A 27,034-nucleotide genomic window follows, 5' to 3' on the forward strand; every position below is an offset into this window, starting at 1 on the left:
CGGAAACAAGCCTTCTTGAGAGGAGGCAAGATGGCAGCCCCGGCAGTGGCTGAGTTTCAAAGAGCCCAGTCTCTTCTCAGTTCAAACCGGAATGCATCTATCGATATTTTACATTCGATAGGTAAGTATATAGCTACAACATAACTTGTAGTATCCACGTGTCTTGGACGTGTAGATTATCGCTAAAAGAGTCCCTGTCCATGGGTTACAGAAGTTAGCTAGCTAACTTCGCTAGTAACTTAGTAGCTTGCTAGCTACCGTACTTTAGCTCAATGACGTACCGGGCTGTGAGTCAGCAGCAGTGACACAGGTAGCTAAGCGTTCCTTGTTGTCAATTAACGTAGGAAAGGCTATATCAAATTGCAATGTTGAGATTGACTGGGCCTAAATATATCACTGCTTTTGTGAGAGATACTGCTACTATCATACTGTTTGAAGATTATGATGATGATGACTTTCTGTCATGGGTGTCCAAATATTCAATATTACAGACATCAGAATGTATGATAGACCACCTACTTATACTACTGTAAGCCAGAGGACTGCAAAGCATGCCCAGTGTTCACTGCTTGAGAATAGTTGTTTAACTTGTGGAGTACTACATACACTCCTAGGAAAATATTCAGCAGTACTATTGTTTGAGTGCAAGAGCCAGGGATGTAGCCTAGTAAACACTGATAAATTAACATTGTCCATAAGTGCTGATCTAAAGTAGTTTTTGCTACATAAGGTTTAAGGTTAGGTTTGGATTAATCGACTTCAGAATAAAACTGTCATTTTATAAGCTTGTGTGGCCAATTTAAAAAAAAAAACACCGATAGCTAGCATGCTGTGCAGTTAGCTAGGTACGTTAGCTAACTATTTTGCTTGCGTATAGAATTAATAGCTAAGCTAAATGGTAGAAGATTCCGACACAGACAGAAGTGATTCCAACCTTATACCCATCGACGCAACATCGCGGGACTTTCGGGAACGCTTTGCGAAGCAGACTCGACAGACCAGACCGGGATTTGGGGTGTGAGAATAGGGACGCCTGCTACACATACCCAGTGGGCTAGTGGTCACCAACCTCAAGATCACTTTCTGAGTCAAATTTCAAGCCGAGATTTACCGCTCATTTCTTTTTTAACATTACTTATTTAAAAAACGTGAGCCTAGGCAAAATTAACCTATTAAAACAGTACTGTAGTTATAAGTTGAATATGTACCGTTTTTATATAAATATACATCTACCCAATTAGGAATCTTTATTTTCTACCATGGTTTTTGCTTAACTATGTGCAGTAGGCTATAGGACCTATACATTATCACCGCATATTGGCTTTACTTGAATTGCCCTGCCAATACACTGTTATTTTTCTCAGAACAGTTTAAAAATAATAATAATAATCGAGGTAGGCTATATGATCACACTGGCAATAGATCAGTTGTATTCCTCCTGATGCACAGCTGAGTGAGCATACATTTAAGTAATGACCTTTTTTTCTATTTTACTGGGCTGATGGTGCCTGTTTCTGATGGTCAGTCTCAGCGCCGGGAGAGGGAAACGGAGTGATGGTCCGCCTCAACATCCTTCCGCTCTCCATTGACACTGACCAAAAAGGGTCACTGTCCTCCTGCTGATGGCTAAACTCGAGTCGCATCGCACAAATTCATGTTACTCGCACAAATTCATGTTGTTACTCCTATGACCAGACACAGTAAAATATTCCTTGATATTAAAAAAGACTTAACCTCTTGCTCCTACCTGACACGCAGGCGTCCCATCTAGACATCTGGAAATGCAAATGCGCTACGCTAAATGCTAATAGCACTCGTTAAAACTCAAACGTTCATTAAAATACACATGCAGGGTATTGAATTAAAGCTACACTCGTTGTGAATCCAGGCAACAAGTCAGATTTTTAAAATGCTTTTCGGCGAAAGCATGAGAAGCTATTATCTGATAGCATGTAACACCCCAAAAGACCCGCAGGGGGCGTAAACAAAATAATTAGCATAGTCGGCGCTACACAAAACGCACAAATAAAATATACAACATTCATTACCTTTGACCATCTTCTTGGTTGGCACTCCTAGATGTCCCATAAACATCACTATTGGGTCTTTTTTTTCGATTAAATCGGTCCATATATAGCCTAGATATCGATCTATGAAGACTGTGTGATCAACGAAAAAAATTGCGTTTTATAACGTAACGTCATTTTTTTAGATTAAAAAAGTCGACGATAAACTTTCACAAAACACTTCGAAATACTTTTGTAATGCAACTTTAGGTATTAGTAAACGTTAATAAGCGATCAAATTGATCACGCGGCGATGTATATTCTATAGCTGTACGTCTGGAAATAATGTCCGGGTAAATCTCAACCAAAATATCCGGTCGGAGACCTGAAGAAATGGGCTGTCTCTTGTTCGTTTGACCAAGAAACAAAGCCTAGGCAAATGACAAGACTGTTGACATCGTGTGGAAGCTGTAGGTATTGCAACCTCGGCCCCATTTAATGTGGTTCACCTTTATCAATCGGTTGAAGTGGCGCATTGATATATTTTTCCATTTTCAGTGATCAGATTTTCCTGCACTTTTCGATGAAACGCACGTTCTGTTATAGTCACAGCCATGATTTAACCAGTTTTATAAACGTCTGAGTGTTTTCTATCCACACATACTAATCATATGCATATACTATATTCCTGGCATGAGTAGCAGGGCGCTGAAATGTTGCGCGATTTTTAACAGAATGTTCGAAAAAGTAGGGGGTAGGAGTAACAGGTTAAGCCCCTAATAATAATGCAAGCCTATCGAGACACTTTCATACTCATTCATTGCAGCTGCAGTGCTGGTTGTAGTGCAAATGGAAGTAGGGAGAATGCACATTTTATGGCTTATAAAAGTGTTGAATCGAAAGTGTTGACAGTGCTTAGTAAAAACTTAAACATGAACTCACTCTTAGCAGTATTTGTTGACAGTCTCTCTAGTCATGTTTTTGAAATCTCACAGTATCAACTTTGTTGTAGCTTTCTTTTATGCCTGCTATGTTACTGCAAACCTGGTTAGCTGAGCCATCCGATTGGCCAGTAGTAGGCCTATAGGGCAGTTACTTTATTTGCTCCCCCTGGGCCTGCCATGAAGGCAGAGTTTGTACCTTCAGACTGGAGAATGACCAATATACAAAGTGTTGGGGCTCAAGGAGGTGGATATTCAATATCATTATATTTAAAATTTGGATGACAACATTTCCCAGAGACAGCCATGTACAGTGCATTCAGAAAGTATTCAGACCCCTTCTCTTTTTCCACATTTTGTTACCTTAAAGCCATATTATACCATTCATTAAATGAATGTACACACAAAATAGCTACACACAATAGCCCATAATTACAAAGCAATAACAGGTTTTTGGACATTTTTGCACATTTTTAACATACAAAAACGTACCTTTATTTACCTAAGTATTCAGACCCTTTGCTATGAGGCTTGAAATTGAGCTCAGGTGCATCCTGTTTCCATTGATCATTGATGTTTCTACAACTTCATTGGCGTGGTAAATTAAATTGATTGGACATGATTTGGAAAGGTACACACCTGTCTATGTAAGGTCCCACAGTTGATATTGCATGTCAGAGCAAAATCCAAGCCATGAGGTCGAAGGAATTGTCCGCAGAGCTCTGAGACAGGGTTGTGTCAAGGCAAAGATCTGAGGAAGGGTACCTAAACATTTCTGCAGCATTGAGCATCCCCAAGAACACAGTGGCCTCAATCATTCTTAAATGGAAGAAGTTTGGAATGACAGTGCCTTCCTAGAGCTAGCCAAACTGCGCAATCGGGGGAGAAGGGCCTTGGTCAGGAAGGTGACCAAGAACCCGATGGTCACTCTGACAAGAGCTCCACAGTTCTTCTGTGGAGATGTGAGAAGCTCCAAGAAGGACAACCTTCTCTGCAGCACTACACCAATCAGTGGCCAGACGGAAGCCACTCCTCAGTAAAAGGCACATGACAGCCCGCTTGGAGTTTGCCAAAAGGTACCTAGAGGACTTTCAGCCCATGAAAAACAAGATTCTCTGCTCTGATGAAACCAATATTGAACTATTTGGCCTGAATGTTCAAGCGTCAAATCTGGAGGAAATCTGTCTCCATCCCTACGGTGAACCATGATGGTGGCAACATAATGCTGTGGGGATGTTTTTCAGAGACCGGGACTGGGACACTAGTCAGGATCGAGGGAAAGATGAACGGAGCAAAGTATATGGCTTATAAAATCCTTGATGAAAACCTGCTCCTGAGTGCTCAGGACCTCAGACTGGGGTGAAGGTTCACCTTCCAACAGCACAATGACCCTAAGCACAAAGCCAAGACTTCACTGGAGTGGCTTCTGGACAGGTCTCAATGTCCTTGATTGGCCCAGCCCGAGCCTGGACTTGAACCCGTTCAAACATCTCTGTAGAGACCTAAAAATAGCTGTGCAGTGACGCTCCCCATCCAACCTGACAGAACTTGAGAGGATCTGCAGATCATTTTATTTTATTTACAGTTGAAGTCTGAAGTTTACACACTTAGGTTGGAGTCATTAAAACTTGTTTTTCAACCACTCCACAAATTTCTTGTTAACAAACTATAGTTTTCAAATCAAATCAAATTTTATTTGTCACATACACATGGTTAGCAGATGTTAATGCGAGTGTAGCGAAATGCTTGTGCTTCTAGTTCCGACAATGCAGTGATAACCAACAAGTAATCTAACTAACAATTCCAAAACTACTGTCTTATACACAGTGTAAGGGGATAAGGAATATGTACATAAGGATATATGAATGAGTGATGGTACAGAGCAGCATACAGTAGATGGTATCGAGTACAGTATATACATATGAGATGAGTATGTAGACAAAGTAAACAAAGTGGCATAGTTAAAGTGGCTAGTGACATAAGGATGCAGTCGATGATCTAGAGTACAGTATATACGTATGCATATGAGATGAATAATGTAGGGTAAGTAACATTATATAAGGTAGCATTGTTTAAAGTGGCTAGTGATATATTTACATCATTTCCCATCAATTCCCATTATTAAAGTGGCTGGAGTTGGGTCAGTGTCAATGACAGTGTGTTGGCAGCAGCCACTCAATGTTAGTGGTGGCTGTTTAACAGTCTGATGGCCTTGAGATAGAAGCTGTTTTTCAGTCTCTCGGTCCCAGCTTTGATGCACCTGTACTGACCTCGCCTTCTGGATGATAGCGGGGTGAACAGGCAGTGGTTCGGGTGGTTGATGTCCTTGATGATCTTTATGGCCTTCCTGTAACATCGGGTGGTGTAGGTGTCCTGGAGGGCAGGTAGTTTGCCCCCGGTGATGCGTTGTGCAGACCTCACTACCCTCTGGAGAGCCTTACGGTTGAGGGCGGAGCAGTTGCCGTACCAGGCGGTGATACAGCCCGCCAGGATGCTCTCGATTGTGCATCTGTAGAAGTTTGTGAGTGCTTTTGGTGACAAGCCGAATTTCTTCAGCCTCCTGAGGTTGAAGAGGCGCTGCTGCGCCTTCTTCACGACGCTGTCAGTGTGAGTGGACCAATTCAGTTTGTCTGTGATGTGTATGCCGAGGAACTTAAAACTTGCTACCCTCTCCACTACTGATCCATCGATGTGGATAGGGGTGTTCCCTCTGCTGTTTCCTGAAGTCCACAATCATCTCCTTAGTTTTGTTGACGTTGAGTGTGAGGTTATTTTCCTGACACCACACTCCGAGGGCCCTCACCTCCTCCCTGTAGGCCGTCTCGTCGTTGTTGGTAATCAAGCCTACCACTGTTGTGTCGTCCGCAAACTTGATGATTGAGTTGGAGGCGTGCATGGCCACGCAGTCGTGGGTGAACAGGGAGTACAGGAGAGGGCTCAGAACGCACCCTTGTGGGGCCCCCGTGTTGAGGATCAGCGGGGTGGAGATGTTGTTGCCTACCCTCACCACCTGGGGGCGGCCCGTCAGGAAGTCCAGTACCCAGTTGCACAGGGCGGGGTCGAGACCCAGGGTCTCGAGCTTGATGACGAGCTTGGAGGGTACTATGGTGTTGAATGCCGAGCTGTAGTCGATGAACAGCATTCTCACATAGGTATTCCTCTTGTCCAGGTGGGTTAGGGCAGTGTGCAGTGTGGTTGAGATTGCATCGTCTGTGGACCTATTTGGGCGGTAAGCAAATTGGAGTGGGTCTAGGGTGTCAGGTAGGGTGGAGGTGATATGGTCCTTGACTAGTCTCTCAAAGCACTTCATGATGACGGAAGTGAGTGCTACGGGCGGTAGTCGTTTAGCTCAGTTACCTTAGCTTTCTTGGGAACAGGAACAATGGTGGCCCTCTTGAAGCATGTGGGAACAGCAGACTGGTATAGGGATTGATTGAATATGTCCGTAAACACACCGGCCAGCTGGTCTGCGCATGCTCTGAGGGCGCGGCTGGGGATGCCGTCTGGGCCTGCAGCCTTGCGAGGGTTAACACGTTTAAATGTCTTACTCACCTCGGCTGCAGTGAAGGAGAGACCGCATGTTTTCGTTGCAGGCCGTGTCAGTGGCACTGTATTGTCCTCAAAGCGGGCAAAAAAGTTATTTAGTCTGCCTGGGAGCAAGACATCCTGGTCCGTGACTGGGCTGGGTTTCTTCTTGTAGTCCGTGATTGACTGTAGACCCTGCCACATGCCTCTTGTGTCTGAGCCATTGAATTGAGATTCCACTTTGTCTCTGTACTGACGCTTAGCTTGTTTAATAGCCTTGCGGAGGGAATAGCTGCATTGTTTATATTCGGACATGTTACCAGACACCTTGCCCTGATTAAAAGCAGTGGTTCGCGCTTTCAGTTTCACGCGAATGCTGCCATCAATCCACGGTTTCTGGTTTGGGAATGTTTTTATCGTTGCTATGGGAACGACATCTTCGACGCACGTTCTAATGAACTCGCACACCGAATCAGCGTATTCGTCAATATTTCCATCTGACGCAATACTGAAACATGTCCCAGTCCACGTGATGGAAGCAGTCTTGGAGTGTGGAGTCAGCTTGGTCTGACCAGCGTTGGACAGACCTCAGTGTGGGAGCCTCTTGTTTTAGTTTCTGCCTGTAGGCAGGGATCAGCAAAATGGAGTCGTGGTCAGCTTTTCCGAAAGGGGGGCGGGGCAGGGCCTTATATGCGTCGCGGAAGTTAGAGTAACAATGATCCAAGGTTTTACCACCCCTGGTTGCGCAATCGATTTGCTGATAAAATTTAGGGAGTCTTGTTTTCAGATTAGCTTTGTTAAAATCCCCAGCTACAATGAATGCAGCCTCCGGATAAATGGTTTCCAGTTTGCAAAGAGTTAAATAAAGTTCGTTCAGAGCCATCGATGTGTCTGCTTGGGGGATATATACGGCTGTGATTATAATCGAAGAGAATTCTCTTGGAAGATAATGCGGTCTACATTTGATTGTGAGGAATTCTAAATCAGGTGAACAGAAGGATTTGAGTTCCTGTATGTTTCCTTCATCACACCATGTCTCGTTAGTCATGAGGCATACGCCCCCCACTCTTCTTACCAGAAAGATGTTTGTTTCTGTCGGCGCGATGCGTGGAGAAACCCGTTGGCTGCACCGCATCGGATAGCGTCTTCCCAGTAAGCCATGTTTCCGTGAAGCAGAGAACGTTGCAGTCTCTGATGTCCCTCTGGAATGCTACCCTTGCTCGGATTTCGTCAACCTTGTTGTCAAGAGACTGGACATTGGCAAGAAGAATGCTGGGGAGTGGTGCGCGATGTGCCCTTTTTCGGAGTTTGACCAGAACACCGCCTCGTTTCCCTCTTTTTCGGAGTCGTTTCCTTGGGTCGCTGCATGCGATCCATTCCGTTGTCCTGTTTGTAAGGCAGAACACAGGATCCGCGTCGCGGAAAACATATTCTTGGTCGTACTGATGGTGAGTTGACGCTGATCTTATATTCAGTAGTTCTTCTCGACTGTATGTAATGAAAACGAAGATGACCTGGGGTACTAATGTAAGAAATAACACGTAAAAAAACAAAAAACTGCATAGTTTCCTAGGAACGCGAAGCGAGGCGGCCATCTCAGTCGGCGCATTGGCAAGTCGGTTAGGACATCTACTTTGTGCATAACAGAAGTAATTTTTCCAACAATTGTTTATAGACAGATTATTTAACTTAAAATTCACTATCATAATTCCAGTGGGTCAGAAGTTTACATACACTAAATTGATTGTGCCTTTAAACAGCTTGGAAAATTCCAGAAAAGTATGTCATGGATTTAGAAGCTTCTGATAGGCTAATTGACAATTTAAGTCAATTGGAGGTGTACCTGTGGATGTATTTCAAGGCCTACCTTCAAACTCCGTGCCTCTTTGCTTGACGTCATGGGAAAATCAAAATAAATCAGCCAAGACCTCAGAAAAAAAATTGTACACCTCCACAAGTCTGGTTCATCCTTGGGAGCAATTTCCTAATGTCTGAAGGTACCACGTTCATCTGGACAAACAATGGCACGCAAGTATAAACACCATGGGACCACACAGCCGTCATACCGCTCAGGAAGAACACATGTTCTGTCTACTAGAGATGAACGTACTTTGGTGAGAAAAGTGCAAATCAATCCCAGAACAACAGAAAAGGACCTTGTGAAGATGCTGGAGGAAATGGGTACAAAAGTATCTATATCCACAGTAAAACGAGTCCTATATCAACATAACCTGAAAGGCCGCTCAGCAAGGAAGAAGCCACTGCTCCAAAACCGCCATTAAAAAAGCCAGACTACGGTTTGCAACTGCTCATGGGGACAAAGATTGTACTTTTTTAATAAATGTCCTCTGGTCTGATGAAACAAAAATATAACTGTTTGGCCATAATGACCATCGTTATATTTGAAGGAAAAGGGGGGGGGGGGGGGGCTTGCAAGCTGAAAAGCACCATCCCAACCGTGAAGCACGGGGGTGGTGGCAGCATGTTGTGGGGGTGCTTTGCTGCAGGAGGGACTGGTGCACGTCACAAAATAGATGGCATCATGAGGGAGAAAAATTCTGTGGATATATTGAAGCAATATCTCAAGACATCAGTCAGGAAGTTAAAGCTTGGTCGCAAATGGGTCTTCCAAATCGACAATGACCCCAAGCATACTTCCAAAGTTGTTGCAAATGGGTTAAGGACAGAAAAGTCAAGGTATTGGAGTGGCCATCACAAAGCCCTGACCTCAATCCCATAGAAAATTTGTGGGCAGAACTGAAAAAGCGTGTGTGAGCAAGGAGGCCTACAAACCTGACTCAGTTACACCAGCTCTGTCAGGAGGAATGGGCCAAAATTCACCCAACTTATTGTGGGAAGCTTGTGGAAGGCTACCTGAAACATTTGACCCATGTTAAACAATTTAAAGGCAATGCTACCAAATACTAATTGAGTGCATGTAAACTTCTGATCCACTGGGAATGTGATGAAAGAAATAAAAGCTGAAAAAATTCATTCTCAATACTATTATTCTGACATTTCACGGTCTTAAAATAAGGTGTTGATCCTAACTGACTTAATTAAGACAGGGTCTTTTTACTTGGATTAAATGTCAGGAATTGTGAAAACAGAGTTTAAATGTATTTGGGTAAGGTGTATGTAAACTTCCGACTTCAACTGTAACCTTTTTAACTATGCAAGTCAGTTATGAACAAATTCTTATTTGCAATAACTGCCTACCCCGGCCAAACACTAACCTGGGCCAATTGTGTGCCGCCCTATGGGCTCCCAATCACGGCTGGTTGTGATACAGCCTGGAATCGAACCAGGGTCTGTAGTGATGCCTCAAGCACTGAGTTGCAGTGCCTTAGACTGCTGCACCACTCTGGAGCCCATGGGAGAAACTCTCCAAATGTAGGTGTGCCAAGCTTGTAGTGTCATACCCATGAAGACTCGAGGCTGTAATCGCAGCCAAAGGTGCTTCAACTGAGTAAAGGGTTCTGAATACCTATGTAATTGTGATATTTCAGTTTTGTTTTAGTTTTTTCAAACATTTATGAAAACCTGTTTTTGCTTTGTCATTGTGGAGTATTGTGTGTTGATTTGAGAGGGGGGTGGGACAATTTCATCCATTTGAGAATAAGCCTGTAACGTAGCAAAATATGGAAAAAGTCAGTGTCTCCAATCTGTCTTTTAGTTATCAAAATTCTCAACTTAATTTAACGCACCAGCGGAGAACTTTGGCCATATCCTTGAGTGCCACTTTTGTTTGTTTTTGGACAGTAATTTGTTTCCAAGTTAGATGGATGTCATATTACACATTTTTCCAGTTAAGTGTTGTAGAATTGCATGAAATGTGTTTATAAATGGCCAACGTTTTCCTGTGTGAAGAAATGTAGGCTCAGATACATCCTATAGTCTAGGCCTACACTAAGCAACTACTGAGCAACTTGAGTTGCGTTCTCATGCAAATCTAGACAGAAAGCTAACAACTAAGTCTTCAATAAAGCTCGAAGGCGTGACTTTTCTTGAATGAATATATTGAATACATTTGTTGTGAAACTGCAAAATACAGAAAAGAATATACTTTAGTATTCAATTCACACCGACATACTGTAGCTGTACATTATACATTTGAAGTTGCATAAATACAAAGCACATGCTAAGGTACCATGCATCTGGCATGATGCCAAACCATATAGCTAATTGTTACTCATATGGTAATTGGCTAACTCCTTTCATTGCTCTAATAATGTACAACCATCTATGTAGAATACCAAAGCATATTACACTAGAAACCGTAACAAAACTACAGTATTGTATATTTTACATGTTTGCATGACGCACGAGCAAAGTAATACAGCTAACGACATACATGAAAGGCATTGCAATTTGTGAGTAAATGCAACCAACCAACATTGATATGTAAGCAACTCTATCAATAACAAGATTATCATCATTCGCTAAATGCTTGAATCGAACTTACAAAACTAATATTTTCCAAGGCTGAAGCTTGACAAGAAATAACTAACTATAGCTGCTTCTATGTGTGCAGAACAAATTCTCTACTTCCTGTTTGCGTAGTCTTTCTAAGTACCAGAAAGCTCCACTAGGTGGCAAATAACACTATGGAACACAATGAAAATACATTTGAACCATTGTAATAAAATAATCTATTACCTTCTAACTGGATGGCAACAACTAGCATTGGTGACCAATATGACTAGTAGTGTGTATATGCCAGTGGTGGAAAAAGTATGCAATCGTCATACTTGAGTACAAGTATATATGAATTTTTTTTTAAATTTAACTAGGCAAGTTGGTTAAGAACAAGTTCTTATTTACAATGACGGCCTACCCCGGCCAAACCCTTAATATACCTTAATCGAAAGTTACTCAAGTATAAGTCAACCAGTAAATACTACTTGAGTAAAAGTCAAAGTATTTGGTTCTAAATATACTTAAGTACCAAAAGTAAAAGTATGAATCATTTTAAATTCCTTTAAATTAAGCAAAGCAAATGGCACCATTTTCTTGTTTTTAAAACGTACAGATAGCCAGGGGTACACTCCAACACTCAGACATAATTTACAAATTATGCATTTGTGTTTAGTGAGTCTGCCAGATCAGAGGTGGTAGGGATGACCATGTGTTCTCTTGATAAGTGTGTAATTTGGACCATTTTCATGTCCTGTTTAGCTCTCAACATGTAACTAGTACTTTTGGGTGTCAGGCAAAATTTACGTTTTCTTTAGGAGTGTAGTGAAGTAAAAGTAGTCAAATATATAAATAGTAAAGATACCCCAAAAAACAACTTAAGTAGTACTTTAAAGTATTTTATACCACTGGCCTTTGCTGCTGGACAATGAAAGTAAGTTGATTTGAAAACCAATAGAACATGAAAGAAAAAGGCTACTGGTTTCAATGGCATATGGAAGTCTTTATAAAATTATTGCCTGCACATTTGGTTGGATTTTGGCTAGGCTACTTTGAAGCAAGGTAAAACATGCCTCATATGTAATGAAATGTTCTGGTTTCAAACAATTAAGCATGATTTTGAAATGCGTACTGCCTCCAGCTCATTGCAAAGTGCTGTGTGGTGCACTGAAGCCTGCCTAGTTGCCATGCACTTGAATGGTGACTGGGAAGCGTACTTCAATTACTAGTTGAGAGAGAAAATGTGCTATTTGTAATCATGGACTTTAAAAAATATATATATAAAAAAATTACACAAATTGCCTTTAGAATTGTTGCAAAATAATTGGGCTTATCAAAGCTGTTTGAGCTGTATCAGAAGCTCTCGCGCTACATCGACCGGTATTTCAATCAAAGAATAGGCTAAAATGCACTTTTTCGTGGCTACTGTTAGCTAGCATGAGAACAAAAACTTTGGTTTACTTAACTAGCAGTCGTTCAATCTTCTCGTGTAGTAGGTGGGATAATGGAACAATTCGGAGTACAATTCCATATATATCCCTTGATTGAGGTACGTTTTCCAAGCCATATCTTGCACCAGCTCAGCTGTGTTAATCTAAACAAAAGGCATTTCCAACCTTCTACTGTAGCTGAATGTATACATTAAGATTGGAATCATCTAGCTAGCTAAATATTTTTAAATTTACCAATCTAGCTAAATGTTAGCGAATGTGATAGCTATGTGACTAATGCCTTTTTCTAACCCTTACGCCCGTCAACATGGTGACAAATCACATTTTCCAAATTTCAATAGCTCTTTAACCATTACTTCTAAAACTTTCAAAACCGGTTCTAGCTAACCCGATGGCATAGGCGCACATAGCACACTTTTTTTTTAATCGGTTTACATCTCACACTATTTTGAATTATTTAAAAAATGTCAATAGCGCCTTGGTGACGTGATCTGCACACCCCAAACAAGGTTCATAATGTATACTCAGTGGGCCTACATATTGCACACCTTTTGTGTTTGTCCATTTGCATCTCATGAGATTTTACGAGAATTGTAAAAGATTCAACTTTCAATAGCTCCTTAGTTTTATGGCCTACAACCCTCAAACGACTCAGAATATCCACTGTGTAGCCTGATATGTAGCACAACCTTTTGTTTGTCCATTTTCATCTCACATGATTTTACATTCATTTTCGATGTTTCCAATATCAATAGCTCAATAGGTCATGTGACCTACTGGACTCAAACAAGGTTCCAAATGTACACTGACTACCCTTCTATAGTGCAGACCATTTTGTTTGTCCATTTTCATCTCACATGAGTTTTGTAAGCTTTAGAATTCCAATAGCTTCAATAGCACCTGACCTCAAACAAGGTTCAGAATGTACACTCAGTTGGCCTACACATTGCACACCCTTTAGTTTGTCCTTTCCCCCTCCCCCCGCCCCCAGGACTTTTTTTTATTACCTTCTAACACGATTATCCTATATTACATTTGATGCTAAATCAATTTTGGTTGCATGGATATGCAGGTCTTGGCGTGCCATTGTGCTACAAAAAAACATCCAGATTGGACTTATAATTTTAGTTATTAACGTTTAAAGACGTACCGGGGGTTAGGGAATTTGTAAAAGTCGTAACAAGGTTTCCGTAGGTGAACCTGCGGAAGGATCATTAACGGGTTGCCAGCCACCGGTGCGGGGCTGTGATCCAATAACAAAACTCTGCTGTGGGCATGGTAGGGCAGGGGAAATGACTAACTAAAGGGCGTGCAATGGGTAGGCCCACTGAGTGTACATTCTGAACCTTGGTTGAGGTCAGTAGGTCACATGACCAAGGAGCTATTGAAATTTGAATGTAAAAAAGTTTGTACTTTGTTTACGCTCCCTAACTAATTCAATTAGGAATTTAAAATCCTGTTCACATTTCCACATGTTTATTAGCGTTGGAAAGTGAATGAATGTCCAAATCGTGAAAATAAGACCTGTGCAATGTTGTGCACAATTTTTCCAACATCATGACACTTACTTGGAGTCTGTGGCTCAAGTGGTTTGAAAGCTATTGTCACACTTTCAAACCTCAATCTGTTGAATATCCAACCTGAAACTGTCTTTACCTCGGTGTAATTTCAGTAATGTTAACTAACTAGCTACACATTTATGTTGGTAAGTAGAGCCAGCTAAATCAGATTTATTGACAGCAGAAGCTCAACAGATAGTGGCTCAGCCTTTGTTACATTGACTGCTAGTGAACTGTGTCCAATGTTGGACCCAGGGATGATTTCCCCCAGCTAGCTGTCAACTGAAAGCAGTGACTTATAAGTGAGCATCCACACTGATTTGACAACAACTGATTATGGCATGTATTATAGTTTGCACATTTTTTCTCACATATAGCCTAGATTTTGCTATCTATTATGCTAGGTCTACGTGTAAAAGGTTCTGCTGCCAATGTCAACAAGTATTCTTCTATTGTTTTTTTCCAGTAAAGCGGGACATCCAGGAGAGCGATGAGGAGGCAGTGTGTGTCAAAGAGCAGAGCATCCTGGAGCTGGGTGGTCTGCTGGCGAAGATGGGCCAGGCTGCAGGTAACATATCCTCCCTCCCTCATCCCCTCCGATTTCAGGTGGATAAGTGCAGACTCGCATATCACCTCTACTAGAGAATGATGCTGACTAGGCTTGTCACGATACCAACATTTTGCAAACAATACGATACCAGGCCAAGTATCACTATACCGAGTAGTATCACGACACCTTGGTGGAAGAAAATCTGTGGCCTAGCATCCTGTTCGCCCCGTCCCCAAACGCTTGTTTACGTTTTTGAAACGTTCTCCAAAAACCTGTCACTGAAATTCAGACTTCTACTCAATACAACACATTGAATTTAACTTCACACAGTTCAGTATATAATATAATACTGCATAGAATGGCTGATTTTGCTAATATTTGCAAAGGCCTACCTGTGATTTGGCAGGAACAATGGGAGGAAGGAATACACATTGGTGGAGGCTGCTGAAGGGAGGATTGCTCATAATAATGGCTGGAACGGCGCAAATGGAATGGCTCCAGCCATTTTCACGAGCCCGTCCTCCCCAATTAAGGTGCCACCAACATCATGGGATATACATGCATAATAATCTGCATGTCAAATGTAACAAGACTCATCTGGGTCTGCATCTCTGCTCGCTATCACGGCAAAATTATATTTAAAAAAACTGATGGGGGAATCGACGTGAGTGAAAAGCGGGAGGAGAGAAGCAGATGAGAGGGCTGGTAGGGTCTAGGGGATGGTGCTGGTTGACAGCTGCCACACGTGATAAGCGCATGAAATTGAATTTATTAACAAAGCTGACTTTTATAAACATTTTATAACGGACACCAGCAGGTTCTTTAGATCGGTAGGGAAGAAAAAGTCAGTAGTATCAAATGAAACAGTACTACGGTATTCTTAAATGGTATCATAATGTTTTGGTACCATGGTACCGGTATACCCATAGGTGGCAATCCCAGGGGGGATGGGGTGGACGCGCCATGATTTGTCCCACCCAATAAATGACTGTCAACATAACTATTTATTTCAATAATATGCCATGAAAGCACTTGTGCTGATTATAGACACTTAATAGCGCCTAAATTTCAAAAGATTGTGAAATTCTATCATCTGTCTCCTACTGTAAATAAACTGCACACTGTGTGTTGCCAGCAAAGACGGAAATCAGAGCATTTTTCAGTACACCACCAACGCAAAGTAAGAACCCTAGTAGCCTAATATCTCAAAGACTAGTTGATAAAATGTTCATAAGAAAAACGTGACATGTAAATGTTTCATAATGATGTCATTAGGCAGAGCGGGCAACAGATGGCACATAGACAGCAGAACTGGGGACATATAGGCAGGGACAGACTGGCTGAGACAGGGAGTCTCAGGTAAGTTTGAGTCTCTGTTTGGCAACATTATGAAAGGCTCTCTTTTTTAGACTTGTAAAATAGGGACATAATTGGACAATGCCATGGATACCCCCACTCAACTTAAACTGGTGACTGAACCAATATTTGTTTAAGGCAATGGTATTGCTGTTGTGATTGTGTGGTTTTGGGTACCGGTAGTTAGGAATACGGCAAACACCTTATTTATTTTCTAGGAGACAGACTGTGTGTCAGTGAGGGTGGTGAAAGGGAAAGAGCCAGGGAGAGAGACTTCAGAGGACAGTGTCACAGCCACGGCAGGACCAGGTGTCAACCTTGTTGCCAGCAGCACCAGTATAGGGGACAGTGGCACAGCATTGTTCAGTTACCTCAGTGATGGCACAAAACCATATCAGCCACACCCACAATTTATAGAACCGCAAACTCTTGACAAGTGAGTGTTGACGTTTCAAGAGAAATGGTTTCGCGATTTCCCCTGGCTACCTTATAATCCATTAAAAAAAGGAGTGTTGTTTGCACTGTAGCCAAGGGTTTCAAGCCAGCCATATTTTGGCCAAAAAGCAGATGCTGCCTTCATTAGTGCAGGTTTTAGGAACTGGAGAAAATCCATTGTAAAATTCACAGCACATCTAAACTGCCTATCCCACTGCAACTTTGTAACTGTAGCAGCACACCAGCTAAATCCAATCGTGCCTGTAAACAGCAGGAGGACGCAAGGCATGAATTGCTTGATGAAAATTGTTAGTTCGGTGCAGCGTGTGGCAAGACCTGGACAAGCCTTTTAGAGGCCACACAGATGAGTGGGAATTTATACCAGCTTTTGAAACTTAGGGGACAATCACATTTTACTGAAGTGGTTAACAGAGCGTACCGCAATGTACACAGGCCCCAAAGCACAGAAGGAAATTCTGAACATCATGGCCAATAGTCATTCGAGGCATTGCAGCTGAGATTAGGTCTCTTCCGATTGTACAATTTTCAGTAATTGTTGACGCTACTCAAGATGTCTCTGGTGCTGAACAGGAGAGTATCTGCCTGCGTTATGTTGACCATGACCTTATCCCTCAATAGGAGTTTATTGGGCTATACAGGGTGTCGGAGACAACAGGCGAGAGAGCATTGTGAAAGTAGCAACTGATGTGTTGTTGAGGCTCAATTTGCCCATGTCTGGCTTACGTGAGCAGAGTTACGATGGTGCCTCAAACATGGCAGGAAAATACACAGGTGCACTAGCAATTGTGAGGAGGCAGTAGCCATTAGCCCTCTATGTGCATGGTGGAGCACACTGTGTAAATCTGATTACACAGGCTGGCTGCTGAGCCTCCCCACTGATCCGGGATTCCCTTACTTGAGTCAATCAGTTAGGTGTCCTCTATGGCCAGTCAGGAAAGTTTAAGAGCATATTTGAATCAATTGCCACGTCCGACGATGCACATCTGACCACCCTAAAACCTCTATGTCCAACAAGGTGGGCTGTGTGGAATACTGCTAATAGAGCTGTGCTATGGCAGTATGAGCGGGTACTAAGCAGCCTAGAGGAGATGGCTAAAACTGCATCCAAGACAGCTTCAACTGCCAGTGGATTATTTGAGCACTTCAGCATAGGCAAGACTGTTGGGCCTCACACTTGCCTCTGCTGTTCTTGGAGAGCTTGAATCCTTTAACATTTCACTGCATAAAACTCAGATTGTCTCTGGTATGCAGGCTGCAGTCGAGTGTGTGTGCTGTCATCTCTTAGAGGCAAGAGACATGACGAAAGCTACCTTGCACTGTATGAGAAAGCAACAACATTGATTGAATCCATTGAGACACACTCAAGATGATTTGATGGAAAAGCATAGGATCACTATAGGGCAGCATTTTTTTAAAGTGTTGGATGGTGTGGAGGTTCAGTTTGGTGACCATTTTGACCAGGACAGTCTAAACGTCCTGCAAAAGGTGGAAAGAGGGGCGAGTTTCATGAGTCTCTAGATAGATTATTTTTCAGTGCAGTTGCTTCTCTTTCGCAACAAATAACCCTGTAGAAGCAGTGGGGAGGCAGCAGAGGTCCTCAAGGAGGCTTCCAGTGGAGGTGCTTGTTTCACCAAGTTGAGGTGCTGGTCAGAATTTTGTTTGTGGTGCCAATGTCTTCATGTGAGGCTAAGAGGAGATTCAGTGCACTCTGCAGGATGAAGACTTGGATACGGGCTAGCTTGGGCCAAGAGAGACTGAATGGCATAGTTGTCTGTAATGTACAATGTATAGGCTGGACAGTCTCGCGGGAAATTGTCTGCCAGCAATTTGTTGGATCCATTGAAACCGACAAATATATGTTCGGTTCAGTAGTGTGTATAGCAGTGGTTCTCAACCTTTTTTGGGTACTGGAACCCCTGCATATTTTGAGGCAAGGCAGGCAAGGTTTTGAGCAGTCCTCAGGGACCCCCGCCCCCTCTATATTATATGTAAAGTTACTGGAAACCTTGTGTTACTGAATAAGTTCATTATACAGACCCCTTGCAGTTACACCAGGGACCCCTAGGGGTCTACAGACCCCTGTTTGAGAACCCCTGGTAATATAGTAAATGTGTTCTTTTGTTTAGTAGTTTTTCGTACATGACTGTACACTTACTATTTATTTTGTTATTTTATTTAAAATTGCTTTTGTGACATACTTGTCCATAGCTTTTGTTTGAAGAGTTGAGACACTGACTGAACAATATATAAGTATTTTTGAAGGATATTTTGGTTGATTTATTTGGGTTAGTAGTTCTTTCGCTTTTAGAACTGTACTTATTTTGAGCTTTTTGTTCTTGTAAAGCTATCGTAGTAGATTCAGGTCAGTGGCACATATTTAATGATGGTTTAATTATGGTTCCTCAATATGCATTTAACATATTACAATGTAGGCTATGTGTTACAGCACTACTTTTGGTGAGAATTGAATGTAATTGTCCCCTCGAAAGTTGATATCAGATTTTCGTCCCTGGGTATAACGTGCAACACTAATACTGACTAGTTTTATCATGATTTTCAGTATGGCTAGGAAACAAATCACGAAGCTGTGGAAATTAACTTTTTCTATAATGTTGAGTGACGGTGACAAGATTCTCTTTGACTGTGCGCAAGTTTGAGATTTGATTACATTGCATGCGGACTGCCCAGAATTACTGATCCACAAATCACCTTGCATCCCAAATACCTAGTCATTGTGATCAACATTAGTGTTTCTGTTCCTCACCTTGGCTTGCTTTAACTGATCCCCTCCAACCTGCTGTCTCGGTCCCTCAGAGCTGGGCGGTCTCCTGAAGTATGTGCGGCCGTTTCTGAATTCCATCAGCAAGGCCAAGGCGGCCCGGCTGGTGCGCTCGCTGTTGGACCTGTTTCTGGACATGGAGGCAGCTACAGGCCAGGAGGTGGAGCTGTGTCTGGAGTGCATCGAGTGGGCCATGGCTGAGAAGAGAACATTCCTCAGACAGGCCCTGGAGGTGAGGAGTGGAAGAGGGGACCCCACTGGAAGAGAGCTGAGCGGGAGCACTGACATGATGGGTTTGGTTCGCCTCACTAAATGGTTTACAGTGGATGGAAATTAAGCCCGTCTTGGGGTTATTGAGTCTATTTCGCTCTATGTAGCGCTGCAGTTCTTGCTTCAAGGGCCATTGGTGGATCTTGATGACACATTTCAATTCTGTCAATTTGGGAATTGAGTTGAAATTCCAATTGAACAATTTTAGAATTTTCTTTCTTAAAATGGACCTCTGGTGGTTGTTAGATGATTTCAGAGGTTGTGGTATCCTTGACTTTGTCTCTCTCTCTCTAGGCTCGTCTCATCTCTCTGTATTTTGACACAAAGCGGTATCAAGAGGCGCTTCATCTAGGTGTGTTTTTTGTTTGTTTGTACTGAAACAAAAATATATTAATCACAACAAAAAGAGCAGGATATGATTACAGTTGGTATTCCTAATAAGTGCACATTAGATACATGTTAACTCTGTTTTATACACTTCAGTTGACCAGTCCCAATTAAAGTACTTTAAAAAATGCCCTTCATATCTGCCAACTCTGGCTTGGTGTATTCATTCATGTCTCTCCCTTTCTCTCCATCCCTCCCTCCTTCCATCCCTCTCTCCCACAGGCACCCTGCTACTCCAGGAACTGAAGAAAATGGATGACAAGGCCCTGCTGGTGGAGGTACAGCTGCTGGAGAGTAAGACGTACCACGGCCTCAGCAACCTGCCCAAGGCCCGAGCTGCCCTCACTTCTGCACGCACCACCGCCAACGGCATTTATTGCCCACCCAAGCTACAGGCCGCCCTGGACATGCAGTCAGGTCCGCTACTCTCCATTCGCCTCCCCTACAACACCCGCCACTAGTTAATTCTTATGTCCACTGTGTAGGAGTGGCCTCTGCAGTTTAAAAATATATTCAGTGATTTATTAAACATTTTATAATTTATATTTAAATCATTTTAAAGTGGTGGGGCATCAGCTCTTCCACATCCACCAAGCATAAAGGCCCGGGTAGACACAGCTGCAGGTTGACTTTTTCTAGTTGTACAGAGGTGGCCATGCAGATTTCTATGTTTACCTCATTGCGCTCAGCTGGTGTCCTGGGTCTAAATCAATCCCTGATTAGAGAGCAAGCATGACAATCAGCATTGCAACAGGACTTGAGGTCCAGATTTGAGCAGGTTGATAGCCTCCTCACCCTTCCACCCTTACAGGGATCATCCACGCAGCAGAGGAGAAGGACTGGAAGACTGCCTACTCTTACTTCTACGAGTCCTTCGAAGGCTATGACTCCATCGACCATCCCAGAGCGATCACTGCTCTCAAATACATGCTGCTCTGCAAAATCATGCTCAACCTGTAAGCAGCTGAACGCTCAACTCTATATGTTGTGTGTAATGGTGATCAATGTGTAATCACTATACTTACTTATGATATAACTTTGGAATTTTAGTAAATATGCAGCACAACAGTTAGTTATGGAGTTGGTTATGTGTGGATAAGAGCTTAAGAGGAAAGTTGATGTCTTGAATGAGTAACCTGTTGTCTTGTTGTAGTCCTGAGGAGGTCCAGGGTCTCGTTAGTGGAAAGCTAGCCCTGCGGCACGCCGGGAGACAGACAGACTCTCTGAAATGCGTGGCGCAGGCCAGCAATAACCGGTCGCTGGATGATTTTGAAAAGGTAAGAAAGAGCATGTTGAGTGATCTGAATAACAGTGATGCATTTTTTTCATTTGCTGTTTTTATCCCTTGCATTGTTTATCCCATATTGTAGGTTCCTTAACACCTGTTTTGCTCTTCCTCTCATTCTATCCCCCTCTTTTGCTAAATCTTTACTTTCTCACCTATCTATATCCTTCTATTTTCCCCACTTCTTACCTCTATCCCCCCTCTCTCCAGGCCCTGACAGAGTACAGAGGTGAGTTGAGAGACGATTCCATCATAAACACACACTTGACCACGCTCTATGACAACCTGCTTGAACAGAACCTCATCCGTGTCATCGAGCCTTTCTCCAGGGTACAGGTGAGCTTACAGCTGAGCATTTTGTGGAGGGTGGGCGCATGCTTTCCAGTCCAAGACTAGGCTTTTGTTCTTGTAAAATTATTTAAGAATTTGTTAAGTCTGTCAAATCCGAATTTCTTTGTTTTTAAAAGTAGTAGGCTTGAAAGAGAGCGACTCGGTTTGGGCTGCTCTGTGACCCGCTAGCGCCTTCCCCGGTAAGAGGGGAATGTGGCAACCTCAGTTACACACAAGGGAACTTTATTGCTGTACACACTCACAGCAGACAGGGAATAGATGTTGGAAGGATGTGGTTCTGTAATACAGGATATAAGCAGTAATGAATAGGCTGTACACTATTAGCACAGCAAGAGGACTGGTAAGGACTGTATAAATATAAAGGACTGTATAGATCAAGACTATATAAGCAAACAATTATCATTATCTACTACCAACAGTAAATAGTAAACACACGTTACAACAATAACAACTCAGTTCTGCACGCACTCCTTCCCACAAGTCCCCTCAGAGGAGTGAACAGACACTGGCCTGTACAGTCAGAAGAGCTGTCAGGTGTCCTGCCCACTAACTATGTACCCCTTAGCAACCCAGGTCACACATTGAGGCCAGTTTATTGTACTACTAGGGTTATGGGAAGTGGAGTGGGCAGCTTGAAAGGGTTGTGAGATGCTGATAGGTTACTGGCAGGGAATTAATAGCAAGGCTATTTGTAAAAGGCTAGTATTTGTTTAGCTTTGTTCAGCTTGGATATTTTGTCTAGTAAAGTTCTTTAAGGATTTGTAAAGTATAAAGTCAAATTGCTGTGTTTATAAAAGTAATATTTGTCGAATTGTGTCTAGTATTTGTTTTGCTTTGTTGAGCTTGTGTTCCAGACCACTGACAAGTGTTGTTCTGTCTCCCCACAGATAGAACACATTTCCACCCTCATAAAACTCTCTAAAGTAAGTCCTGGCTTATTCCACGACTAGGACATTAAATGGTGTCAGCACATCTTTCACTTATTTTTGTTATTTTGCCATGCCCATTTCCTTCCTTAAACATTTGCTCTGTTGTAAAGCTGTGTTGATTTGGTTTCTTCACTTCTACACAGGGAGATGTCGAGAGGAAATTGTCACAGATGATTCTTGACACAAAATTTCACGGTAGGTGTCTATGATAATGAAAAATGTGAACACATACTCTTCTCTATGTATTTATTTGGACAGTGAAGCTAAAACCTGCCGACCAATGTAAAATCCTGCAGCATAGAGCCAAATTAAAACCTTTAGCTTTACTTCCCAAATAAATACATAGGGGAGTTTAAATCCAGATGTCCTCCTCCCGTCATTTTAGTCCCATAGTTGTTGGGAAAATGTAATAATTAACTTCAAGTTAAAGGAAGACTATCACTTTTTTTAGGTCTGAGGTTTTTTTGTCTTTACTCTGTACCTACTTGACACCATCCCTCCACCTCCTCTAGGTATTTTGGACCAAGGCGAGGGTGTGCTGATCATCTTCGATGAGCCTGCAGTAGACACAACGGCCCTGGAGACCATTCAGAACATGAGCAAAGTGGTGGACTCACTCTACAACAAAGCCAAGAAGCTCACATAGGTCAGCCAGTCCCCTGAGCCGCTAGCAGAATTGGAGTCCTATAGAATAAATGTATGTTGAATATGTGTCATAGGTATGTATGACAGCCCTGCTTTGGAAATTATGGGACGGTTTCCCGAACACAGATTAACCACGTTCAATTGAGTATGCTATTTAGTCCATGACTAGGCTTGATCTGTGTCCCTAAATCTGCTGCCCCAGCCTGCTAGTTAATATATTTTCCCGTTTGTCTCTTCCCAAAGAGGAGACCACCTGTACCCCAGCACAGAGCTTGTCCGGCAAGTTTGTGAAGCACTCCGGGAAGGGGAGAGAGGGCGGTGTTCGGACAAACAACCCAGCAAGCAAATAAACCAACCGACCAACCCACAAACTGACAGGGCTAGGCTGCCCCCCCCACCCCTCTTCAATTCAGACTGGGTACATAAAAAAATAATAATGTTTTTCCCCCAACGGACATTACAACTACTGGCATCACAGGTTTCTATGTTCCTCGGCATCCTCCTCCTCCCCTCTTTGCCGACCATCAGGGAATCTTGTAAAAAATGAACAATAAAGAAACAAACATGTTATATATAACATGTATGAAAGATCTCTGAAAGAGTGTAATTGGTGGGCTTACATTGCCTTAAGGTTCAGTTCTGTTGCCAAACAACCCCTGGCCAACCCATATGTTTTCTTGCCTTCATCCCCCCAACACACAGATGGCAATCTGGGTCTGTTGGCTTTGTGCCAGAGTGGACAGATGAAACGGACCACTGTCCCTGCGAACACGCCACAGGAAAAGGACACAGTCATCGCCACACCGTTTTATAGTTCCCAGACCTGGGTTAATATATTGTTTGAAAATCGTTCAAGCACTGAGTGTTTGTTTTATCCTGCCTGGTGAGCCAGGAGGGTGTGATTTTCCTTTTTGGGACTTTTCTATTTGTTCCAATTCAACAGGTTAGCTCAATCGAGAACATATAAAGTACCTGATATGATCTCTGATAGTATTTTAATCCAGGTGTAATTGTTTCCTTTCCCTGCCTCCAATTCCAGTTTGTACATAATGTTGCCAGGTGTGTGGCTGTCAGGCCTGCCATGCTAACACCTCGTCCATCCCTTTTTTTTTATTACACTAAACGAGAATAAAATAAGCCCTCTGTGCTTTCGGGAGTGGTGGTGATTGACCTGGTTGTATGTGTTGTGACTGGCTGACAGGGAGTGAGTTGGTTGTTTTATTCCTCATGTATTAAAAAAAATGGGGCTTACAGTTAAAAGCTGTAAGGTTTGGGGACTACTTTTTGCAAGGACTACTAGTCGACCATTTCCCATGAGACAGAGAAAAGACAAGTGCTAATAAATATATTGACTGTCACAGCATAATTTTCTGTTTGAAGGATCTAAACTAGATGGACTTTGCCTCGTGTTTTGCCTATTACAATAATCAAATACCTTGATTTGTTTTCAAATCTATCGTGTCTGTATATAGAGTTTTATCTTGCATATGTTATCAGGTTCAGCATATGTGCTACATTTATCAGGGTAAATTAATTGTTACATTTTAGAGCCCTAAAGGGCCTGGCCTAAAGTGGTAAACTATATAGGGAACAGTGTCATCTGGGACAGACACCAAAAGGTGCACAGGTTACAAATTAATGTCATTATGTAGCTACACTTATCAGACACCAGGGAGCGCTATTGGATTAGAATTTTCACAAGTGAAATTGTTTTCTAGTTGGGTCATAGATGAAAGGGGAAAATAATCTCTTTAGATTGACTAATTTGGTAATATATATGTCTTATAAATCCTTCATGCTCTGCTTGAGCCATGTTCACATTGTAATTGGTGTGTCTACTGTCTGTCTGACAAAAGTATTATGAAATAACAAGCTACATGCTTATTCAAGGAACATTTCACTCCAATCAGTTTGTCAGATGTTTTCCAACTTCAAAAATGGTCTAATCTAATCATGAATAAGACTGCATTTTATATCTCACTTAATTAACCTTTATGGAGCCACTTAGGGGTCTTGGTGGAGAAAAATAAACAGCCAGGCTAATCCATTCCCTCTTTTTTTAAATTATTATTTCCCTCTTTTTTTATTCGTTCCCTCTCTTTATTAGCTTCCAATGTTTATCCATTCCCTCATGTTCTATTAGTTCCCTTTTCTCTTTAGGCTACCATGATGGTCCCACTTGGCCTATAACATATTGCAGTCAAAATTGTAATTATATTTAATTACATGCTTCAAATGGTGATGACCACTGACCATTCAATAGCTTATTTCCATATGCCATAGAGATTTTATATGCCTCTGAATCATAAGGGCAAATAATAGAAACGGGCATGCAAAATCACTCAGAGTGCAAATTTGGTGTAATTATGTGCTCTCATCCCTAGGCAGGAATTCTGCTTCATGACCTTAAATCTGTATTTCGGAGGAGTTTTTTTTAGCTATCTATACCCTAGCCTGGCAAATGTCCAATTGAACATATTGTAATTGCAACAATAGAGGCTTTCCGCCCCCATTTCGCGCATAATACGTCCCCCTCCCCAATAATAGCAGTCAGTTAACATGACCTTTATGAATTATGAGGCTTTTATGGGATTTATGTTTTATATTATTGGCCTACATAAATTCTTCAAAATTTACAAAAAGTGATGTTAGCTGTTGAGGAAGATCTCATATACATTGAACAAAACGGGATGTAATTTTGCCATAAGAAAATAGGGGGGTATATTCAAAATAATTTGTAGACAAATATTTTTTATAGTTGTAGGTAAAAGTGTAAATTAAACTTATCATGGTGGGAAAGGGGACCAGTCAGAGATCCAGATCTCCCTAGGGGTTAGGGTTAGGCATGAGAACCAAGGAGGGTTAGGACTCAGGTCTCAGGAATGGTTGGGGTTAGGTATGGAGGCCAGAGAGGTTAAGGTTAGGAATCAGGTCTCTGGGGTGGTTATGGTTGGGTTTTATTGGCCAGAAAGGTTATGGTTGGGACTCAGGTCTCTGGGGTGGTTAGGGTTCGGCACAGGGGCCAGAGAGGTTAGGGCTCAGGCCTCAGGAGTGGTTAGGATTAGGCATGTGGGTCAGAGAGGTTAGGTTTAGGGCTCAGGCCTCGGAGGTGGTTAGGCTTAGAATAGTTACAGACAGTCTTTCAAAAGGAAAAGTCTATATACTAGCGGATGATAGCTACAAGACCTATACATGCATATTTATGTAGATTTATATTTAGAGATCCAAGCTGGTTTCAAGGCATTTTGTATTATTCTGTATGCAAATCTGAGATTTAGTATGGTATGTTTCGTATGGTATGTATACATTTTTGGATTCCATCACCCATTTACGTTATGAATTACAATTCGTATTATATCTTACAAACTTACGAAATGTATGATATGTTACGAATTCTAGCTAGGTGACTAATGTTAGCTCGCTGGCTAACTAGGCTATGGGTTAGGGTTCATTTTAGGATTTAAGTTAAAGGGTTAAAGTTAGAGTTAGGGAAAGGTTAGCTAACATGCAAAGTAGCTAAAAACTAGTAAGTAGTTGAAGTTGCTCATTAGCTAAAATTGTCTGTGATGAGATTCAAACTCCATACCAAATGTCACATATCACACTAATTTGAATGTACCCGATTTAAAGTTACTATGTTATGTCTAGTCTATGAGACCATGCTGAGAGAGAGGCTACATACATCCACAATGAGTTCGGGAGTAATTTATATGAACAAAAACGAACGATTTAAGGAATAAAAAACAGAGGGAATGGATAATAAAATAGAGAGAACAAATAAATATTTTGGAGGATGTGCATCGGATGGCCGGCCATGTCTTGGGTTTCCACTAGTTACCACAGTCACAAAGTCTAAATTGGCTATAGGCTTTCGTAAATATGAATGAAAACAAAAAGCGTTAGGCATAAGGTTAGCAGTGTGGTTAAGGTTAGGGTTACGGGTAGGTTTAAAATCAGATTTTAAGAAGATAAATGGTAGAAATAGGCGGGGTTTATTACTTATTGATTGTGGTAACTAGTGATGACACAATTCTAGGGCTGCCACACCTAGGGAAAGGCCTTTAGGGCAAGTCACGAGCCAACCTAAAGAGGATTTAGTCTATCAAATTGATCTAAAAGCCCATGAAT

General features: G+C 42.1%; 2 protein-coding genes across 2 annotated transcripts in view; both read left to right on the top strand.

The window, feature by feature from the left end:
• LOC115145212 (26S proteasome non-ATPase regulatory subunit 11-like) lies at nucleotides 1-24,346 on the top strand. Its single transcript, XM_029686595.2, has 12 exons — nucleotides 1-121; nucleotides 14,365-14,466; nucleotides 19,075-19,271; nucleotides 19,604-19,661; nucleotides 19,919-20,113; nucleotides 20,508-20,652; nucleotides 20,850-20,973; nucleotides 21,192-21,317; nucleotides 22,220-22,255; nucleotides 22,405-22,456; nucleotides 22,774-22,907; nucleotides 23,150-24,346. The coding sequence occupies exons 1-11, from the start codon at nucleotides 31-33 to the stop codon at nucleotides 22,905-22,907; spliced, it is 1,260 nt and encodes a 419-aa protein (XP_029542455.1). The 5' UTR covers nucleotides 1-30; the 3' UTR covers nucleotides 23,150-24,346.
• LOC115145213 (homeobox protein Dlx3b-like) overlaps nucleotides 23,241-27,034 on the top strand; it is a 12,347-nt gene continuing 8,553 nt past the window's right edge. The window contains exon 1 of the mRNA XM_029686596.2: nucleotides 23,241-23,324. The gene's annotated coding sequence lies outside the window, so the exon portion shown is untranslated. The remainder of the gene's footprint in view (nucleotides 23,325-27,034) is intronic.

The sequence above is a fragment of the Oncorhynchus nerka genome, linkage group LG17 (genome assembly GCF_034236695.1).
Source record: "Oncorhynchus nerka isolate Pitt River linkage group LG17, Oner_Uvic_2.0, whole genome shotgun sequence".
Taxonomy (NCBI): Eukaryota; Metazoa; Chordata; class Actinopteri; order Salmoniformes; family Salmonidae; genus Oncorhynchus; species Oncorhynchus nerka.

Excerpts from the sequence above, each read along its gene's own strand:
- LOC115145212 (XM_029686595.2), top strand. The coding sequence starts at position 31 with ATGGCAGCCCCGGCAGTGGCTGAGTTTCAAAGAGCCCAGTCTCTTCTC. Across the intron at positions 20,653-20,849 it reads TGCAAAATCATGCTCAACCT|TCCTGAGGAGGTCCAGGGTC; the intron begins GTAAGCAGCTGA and ends GTCTTGTTGTAG. Across the intron at positions 22,256-22,404 it reads CCCTCATAAAACTCTCTAAA|GGAGATGTCGAGAGGAAATT; the intron begins GTAAGTCCTGGC and ends ACTTCTACACAG.